This window comes from Chelonoidis abingdonii, chromosome 5, assembly GCF_003597395.2.
Source record: "Chelonoidis abingdonii isolate Lonesome George chromosome 5, CheloAbing_2.0, whole genome shotgun sequence".
In the NCBI taxonomy this organism is placed as follows: domain Eukaryota; kingdom Metazoa; phylum Chordata; order Testudines; family Testudinidae; genus Chelonoidis; species Chelonoidis abingdonii.
Genome location: NC_133773.1, coordinates 4,303,118 through 4,310,728, shown reverse-complemented (window position 1 = coordinate 4,310,728; position 7,611 = coordinate 4,303,118). Strand labels below are relative to the sequence as shown.

The 7,611-nt window shown below is 46.8% G+C and overlaps 1 protein-coding gene across 1 annotated transcript in view; it reads right to left on the bottom strand.

Annotated features, from left to right (window-relative positions):
* Window positions 1-940: 940 nt before the first annotated feature.
* Window positions 941-7,611, bottom strand: part of LOC116830044 (UDP-glucuronosyltransferase 2C1-like) — a 24,366-nt gene continuing 17,695 nt past the window's right edge. The window contains exons 4-8 of the mRNA XM_075066079.1: window positions 6,968-6,975; window positions 6,570-6,719; window positions 5,785-5,872; window positions 3,747-3,966; window positions 941-2,490 (exon numbers count right to left, since the gene is read on the bottom strand). Of these exons, the coding sequence (XP_074922180.1) occupies window positions 2,211-2,490; window positions 3,747-3,966; window positions 5,785-5,872; window positions 6,570-6,719; window positions 6,968-6,975 (746 nt within the window). The 3' untranslated portion in view covers window positions 941-2,210. The remainder of the gene's footprint in view (window positions 2,491-3,746; window positions 3,967-5,784; window positions 5,873-6,569; window positions 6,720-6,967; window positions 6,976-7,611) is intronic.

Here is a 7,611-nt window from a genome sequence, read left to right as displayed (position 1 = left end):
TCAAGATGTCCCTTTTTCAGTTTAGCATCAAAGCTTTAGCTTTTATGACCAAAGCCATTTTTCCATCTTCTATAGTTAAGCCTTCAGTTAGTTCAAAGCTATGTAAACCCTTAAGATGTCAGTCAGCTCCAAAAATTAGCCCTAATAAAATAAGCTTGTATGGGGCAAGAAAATCTATGCAGTAAATGAAGAACCTTACTGTTTTCTCCAGCTGCCTTGTCTGCAGGTAAATAAGTTGCCTTCCATTGAGCGCTGGATCATATTTACAAATGCAACCCAACTCTGACAATAAAGGCAAGTTTAAAGGCACTCTTACACGCCATCTGGTGGCTTGCTTATTGTAGCAACCGTGCAATACTGCAAGCCCCAGGATCATAAGTGGGACAGATCCTCAGCTGATATAAAATTGGCACAGCTTCATGGCGCTCAACAGAATAATTGATACAGATCTACAGCTGCTGAGGAGTTGGCCCACTATGCTGATAATGACCCATTATTCAGCTCTGGAATGCTGTAGCACAGGTGCCCCACTCCTGTGTATGGCAGCAGACGCTTGGGAATTACTGATGGCACAATGAGCTGAGCCAAAGCCCGCTGAAGTTAGTGCGAGTCTTCAGGGAGCTTTGGCAGCTGTCAGGATGTGCAAGTTGCTGGTTCTGCTGTGGAGGCCAGCTAGCACGATGAACAGAGACCATATGCCCTAAGACTAACTTTCCACGCCCCACAGAAGGGGGACTACTGGGAAGAGGGAGTCCTGCAGCACAGGGGGATCCCTATGCAGCAGGCCAGAAGAATGCACGGATGTGTGTATGGAGGGGATGGGACACAGTGGACTGCTTTCCCCCCACCAGTCAGTCTCCAGACCTTGGTTGGGCAGAGCAGCTGTTCCTTCAGCTTGCTGAGTTGCTTTGCTCAGCCTCCAGCCCTGGCCTAGTGGACTAGGGAGCAAAAGGAGCAGACCTAGATGCACATAAAACCCCTTGAGTTAGTCTGCCATTTCCTGGATCCCCTTGTGTACTGGTTTGACCACTGGGAGTTCTACACTGTAGAGACTCTGATATTCCCAGCACATAGAGTTACTGCCCTCCAACTGCACGTCTGGGAAGGCTGCCGTTCTAACAGCCACCCCCTTTCTTGGGCCCACGCTCTAGCACATGCCCACTGAATTCCCAGCGCTATAATTCTCAGCCATCAAATTGTGTCTTCACCCACAGAAATTAAACTCAGGGTAAAGTTTCATTAAATGTTAAAGATTTTTCATGAGAGCCAATGCAGAAGAGATCCGATTGGAGCCCCCAAATCACTACACAAACCATTTCCATTTTATACTCCAGATCAGGCTTTCAGACACAGGCCACAAAGTTCTTCTCTTTGGCTGAGATTTTGAAAGGAGGCCAAGAGAGTGTGGTGAAATTCAATGGGAGTGGCGCACCTAACTAACACTGGATTTTCAAAGGAGCCTATTCCTAGGGATCCTCACCATGGTTGCTAAAAAAACCTGATTTTCAAACATGTTAAGCACCCAGCGTCTCCAACTGAAGTCAGACGGAGCTGCTGCATGCCCAGAACATTTGAAAATCAAGTTATCTATTAAGACACTTAAATACGGACGTAGGAACCTACAGGCAGACGGCTATTTTCAGAAGTCTTGACCTTGCAGGTGGGCACCTTCTACGAGCATCTGACCACTTATCTGAGCTCCGAACTCAATGTCTGCTTTTCCAGGAGCCATACAACAGAGACACAGACATTCTGGTTCTAGGTGATCTCGTGAGGACACACTCTCACAGATCGCAGGGTGGGCAAATCAACTTTAATACCTGCAGGTGGAAGACACAGCAAAGGACCTAAAACATATGGGCTTCGTCCTTTGAAAATAAAGTCTCCAGAAAGTTACATTATGAAAATCATTGCCACAGTTAGCATATGACAAGTCCCTGTGTAATCACCGAAGGAGTCCGATTGGTGGATCAAGCTAATGATTCATTCTTATTCAAGCCAAAAGGAAATTACTGTAAATGTCACATTCGCTAAGTGCGCAGCTTTCCTGATACATCACTGCCAGAACATGGCCCTGATTACACATGGGTATTACAGCGTGCGCCTCATTTTCAGCATATGCCTAGATCAACAGGACCACGAACAAGCTGAAGTACCTGGCTGAACCACGGCCTAACCAGAGACAAGTGTGGCCAATGGGAACAGCAAATCTACTCCGTTTTCTTTTTCTTTACAATCCTACCGCATTTCTTACAGCAAAACAAGCAGCACCTGACAGCAATGAAAACAGCAGCTGCTGCACAGACGAGCAAGAATGCCAGGACGTCCAGGCAGTGATACTGGTACCAGGTGAGCTCATGAGCTGCTGGTCTCAAGTGCTTCGCCCCTTTGTGGCGCATGACAAATTCGATCCAGAAGACAGCTCGATCCAGAGGCTTTATGGGCTGGTCGTGGTGAATCTTGGATAACCTCACTGCATTCTCTTTATAACTGAAGAAATGAGGGGAAAACCAAAACAAGTGGTTATTCTGAAACAGTGCTTTCCCCAACACAGCTACAGTATGGGGCAACTTGCAAGCAAAGGGATCGCTGACCAGGCTCCCTGCTCCACACTACAGGGTCAGGTCAATGTAAGCTGCCTTGTGTCAACCTAGCTGCAGAAGCATCTTCACTTAAATTTGGTGCTCACCGACGTAGGTGCCTCTCTATACCAACTGAGTAACACCCCCTCCCCGAGCGGTGTAGGGTCACGGTCGATGTCATTAGGTCCATGCAGTGTCAGTGCAGACACTGCATTGCTTACGGTGACTGCTACCAGCTTTCAGGAGCCATCCCACAATGCCCCGCACTGACAATGCAGTCCATAGAAGCGCTCCTGGTGAGGACGCACACCGCCAACACAAGGAGCCAAGCGTCTGCACGCACAAGCGATTTAATAACTGCGGTGACTGCTGACATAAGTTAGATCAACTTAATTGTAGAGTGTAGGCATGGCCTCGGTCAAGATGTAAAATGAGCTGAAAAGATGAACTAGCCCCTTTTTCTATTACATAATGAGACTTCTTCAGAGGGTTTGCCACAAGACACTCCTAGCGTCCAGCTTTTTCTATTGTAATTTTCCCTTGCAAAAAATACTTCTGGGAAGATAATTTGCAGGGTTTTCCCTCCTGATCTGGTGTTTCGCAGCTTGAGACAGGTGGAATTCCCCCAGTGCCCTACGGACAGTGGTAGCAAGTTGGGAAGCTAAGATGCAGGGTCACAAACTAGCCAAGAAGGAAGTTTGCCCGTCGTCGCATGTGTGCATTGGAAATGGGCTGGGTGACTTCATTCGAACTCGCTGCAAGAAGGGAGCAGAAAACTACACAATCTCAGAGGCTGCTCCAAGGCCTTTTCAGAGGGATCTTTCCCAAAGAGATCATAAAATACAGTGAGAGAGAAATTGATTTCCGGTCCACCCCTTCCAGGAGCTGTTGCATGCTCAGATAGACACATGCTTAATGCAAGAATCTGTGAGGTTACCACTTGGTTTATGCACAGACTGTTCAGCATTTTTGGTGACAGAGTTCCCAGAAGAGAAAGCCAGCTGGATTTCTCGCCTCAGCAGCACTGGGTTTCAGTAAACTGACCCTGTCCCATTAGAGATACAAGGTGATAAAAGATACTACCTCGCCCACCTTGTCTCCTTAGTATCCTTGAACCAACACAGCTACCACAACCCTGTCCCATTAGGCAGAGACTGAACTCACCTGGAGTTGTTAATGACCGTATCCAATGCATCAATTAAATCCTGGGTTTGCATTGTGTTAAAATCCAGCTCCACTGCCATCCCTTTCACTTTCATGTGAGCAATGTTATCCGGCTGGTCAGCGAAGATGGGAATCCCAACCATGGGAATCCCATGGTAGATAGCTTCATAGATCCCATTGGTTCCACCATGAGTAATAAAGGCTTTGGTCTTGGGGTGGCCTGGAATAGGAGGAGAGAAGCGTTTAAGAAGGATGGGTACATAAATGCTCAGATTCCAGAGAAAAGGCAACAGTTTTGTACTAACTAGGTAAATAATGGTTTGTTTGACAAGGAGCTAGTTCTGATTACTCCAGATTAGCATTAGGAATGGATAATGGTGTGTACACACGCAAACGCTAGCCAATGGGGAAGTATCTTGCAAAACTTTACAAACTCTGCTATTGATCTCCGATTAAGGCTGACCCAGCAGGAAGTTATATTTCATTCACATCAATCCCTGCACAGGTTATGCTGCATGGGTGGAGCTGGAGACAAGGGAGGCTCCAGGCCTCAGCACGCCAAGTGCATGCTTGCCTGAGGAGGGTCCGCTGGTCCCGCGGCTTCGGTGGATCTCCCACAGGCGTGCCTGCAGAGGGTCCGAGCTTGAGGTGGCAAAATTCCTAGAGCCACCCCTGGCTGGAGAAGTGGGTCTCCTGGAGCCAGGCTGGCTCACATGTTCTGGGACTGGGACACAATCCTTATAGCTAGGCGTAGGCAGGAGGGTTACAATGATGATAGATATAGAACCTCCCTAAAAACTACTTTCCCGAAGTGTGCTTTGGGATCTATCCCATCAGCTGGGCAACTCTCCAACTCACAGAAAGCTCAGATCTCTAGAGCCGTGCTTCTAGCCAGACGACTCCGATTGCTCAGCTAGATTCCTGGCTCAGTGGCTTTGCTGACCTGGCAGTTAAAGGGTGGGAACTGTTTCAGAGAAGAGGGACCTCAGACCAAGTATTTTCAAATTGGTTAAACTTTTTGAAACCTTTGACTAATCCCTAGCGGATGGAAACAGAGATGTTACTCTCCTTCCCTTCCTTTACTTCTTTGCTCTTTTTACTCCCCCGTTCTCCCCTTACTTTTGTAAAAAGAAGATTCAATAGAATGCAAATAAAAAGGGAAAGGCAGTGGCTGCCTTCTAAATACTGATGTTTAAATGCTACACACCAGTTACTGGGTTTGATTCACTCCCGTTTATCCCAGTGTAACTCCAGTTTTTGCACCACTTCTGCTCCCGTTGTGTGTGTTTACTCTAGTTTTTGTCTCGGGAGCCACACACACTGATTCCAAGGGAGTTGCACCAGGACAAAGCAATATTGTTCTCTCTCTGGTTTTATGGCAACGCTATTTCGGGCCATGCAGCAGAGAACAGCACTGGCTGGTTTCAGGACTTCAGACCCAAAGCTGCTACCCAGATAGAGCTTTACTGTCGCTTCCCTTGGCTCACTGCTTTCCTAACAGTCATCTATGCAGTTTACACCCCACTGCCCCAGGAAGAGTCTCCACTTGGCCATACTGAGTCTCACTCGGGTTGCTGCCTGTTCCACTCTCTCCATAGCTGTGGTCTCCATCACGCTTGTCTAACTGATCCTACATAGGCCAACAGCAACCTGGGACACACAGCTAGAAGAACAAGTCTTCACTGCTGAAGCTGAACTACTAAGGGCCAGGGCCACACAGGTATTCAGGCTTCTAACTTCCACTGTTATCACGGAGAGTTAAGCATCTTAGTACCTTTTGTGAATCCTATCCTTGTTCTGCTACCATCACCAGTGTAATTAAGACTGAGTAAGCACCTCTCCCTAGATCACCAACAGACTAAATACCCTGGCCTCCAAGCGACCTCAGGTGCTGCATCTGGCTACAGGATGAGCTTGTGTGTGTATAATGGGCAATCTAGTCTCTTTTTGTCATAAATGAAATGAGTAAAGAGGGGAGGGAACATGCTTGTCAATACTGAGAAAAGCTCGGCTAGGAACATTTCCAGCAGAGTCTTACCAAGCAGGTCATTCTGGGGTATCCAGTCGTAAATCCTAGTGTTGGGTCCTAAAGTGTCTGGTTTCTTCCCTTTGTACCGCCAAAGAACCTTGAATGAAAACGTTTGAAGATACACGTGCCGTAGTTCAAGCTGCACCATCGCACTGCAGTGCAATCTGCGCCCCGATCCAAAGCCCACTGATGTCTACTGGAGTCTTTCCATTGATTTCAGTGGGTTTAGATGAGGCCCTTGTTTAGCAAGGCTTCTTTTGAGCTGCTTGAGTTATTTACATGCACATTTGTAGTAAGGTATTATACTACTGATTAGATCTTCCACACAGCGCTTTGAGAGCAGTATCATTATCCCCATTGTACAGATGGGGAAACTGAGGCATGGGTGGGGACGTAACTTGCCCAAGGTCACCCAGCAGGCCGGTGGCCAAACCAGGAATGGAACCCAGTCCTGCTCTCTATCCACTAGTCCACACTGCCTCATTGTTGGCATAGGAATTCACCCCATGTGGTTTTATTCAAGTGAGTCACATACAAGAAAAATACTATCAAGTTAATTTCTGTGACCACTCAAGACTCAACCCTGCTTCTTTGCAAGCCTCAAACCCAGTGACTTCAATTGAAGCTGCAGGAGAAAAAAAAAATAAAAAAATCAGAGCACTTATACTGAGGGGAAGTAACAAGCCTACCTTTAGGCAATGCAGTTTGAAAGCTGTGGCCTGAGGGAAGCAGGGATTTTCCAGCAGTGCTGCTGATCTTGTTGGCAGGAAAGCAGTTCACTGACAGTAACTCACCTTTTGTGGAATCTGGCTGAGGGCTAAGGCAACCATGTTACTTTTCTCCTCCGTTAAGTTGTAAATCATTGAGCCAAGAGAAAACACCACAATACCATGTTCCCCTGAACTCTGGACAAACTCTTCCATTTCCTGGAGAGAGACAAGAGCCTTTTAATGTTGGAAAGCAGCCACACCATCCGGTGTATTGTGTTCTGTTCACAGCACACCTACAAAATAAAACCGAAATACTCTAACCTGAAAGTCTAAGCGTAACACTGTTTTTTCCCTTAGACTCCAGAAATCTCACACACAACAAACAAATCCAGAGCCGCACCTCAGGAAGAGAGGCACAACTCAATTCCCCATGCCCTAGGCTGGCTCTTTTGCAGACTGACTGCTGATCTCCGCTTCCCTACAGAGTAGTCTGCAAACAGGAGCAGAAAACTCCTTAAAATGACAAGCTATCCCTTTAAATTCTAACCCACTTTTCAAGGCAGTACCAATCTACTGAGTACCTTTCAACTATTGAAGTAGTTGAAAGGTACTCAGTAGAAATACACATGGCAAGAGACATTTATTTTAATACAAAGCTTATCAAAGAGAAGGCTAAAATGTTATTTGATCAGGGTCTCTAAGCACCTACATGGGGAAATTTCTTATAGCAGAGGGCTCTTTAATCTAGCTGACACAGATGTAATGAGCCAATGGCTAGCTTTTAAAAAAAGCGATTGCGAGGGCAGCTGGTTTAACAAAGCTTTCATCGTCATCGTTTATTAGCTGTTCAGCACAGATACATGCCTGGCACCCAGCAGTTCAATCTGTCCATCATTCCTATCTGACTCAGGCGACGTCTTCACTACACACCACTTTCGTCGGCGGGTAGCGTACATGCAGCATCATGTCCATGCTGCAGGTGTCAGAGAAAGGGCTCTGGCAAGGGGGGGAGGCAGCAAGGAAAGCCTCAGGGTACGTCTACACTGCACGATTATTTCGAATTAGCTTAAACCGATATTACAAAACATATCTAATAAAATCGGTTTAGCGCGTCCACAGTGGGATC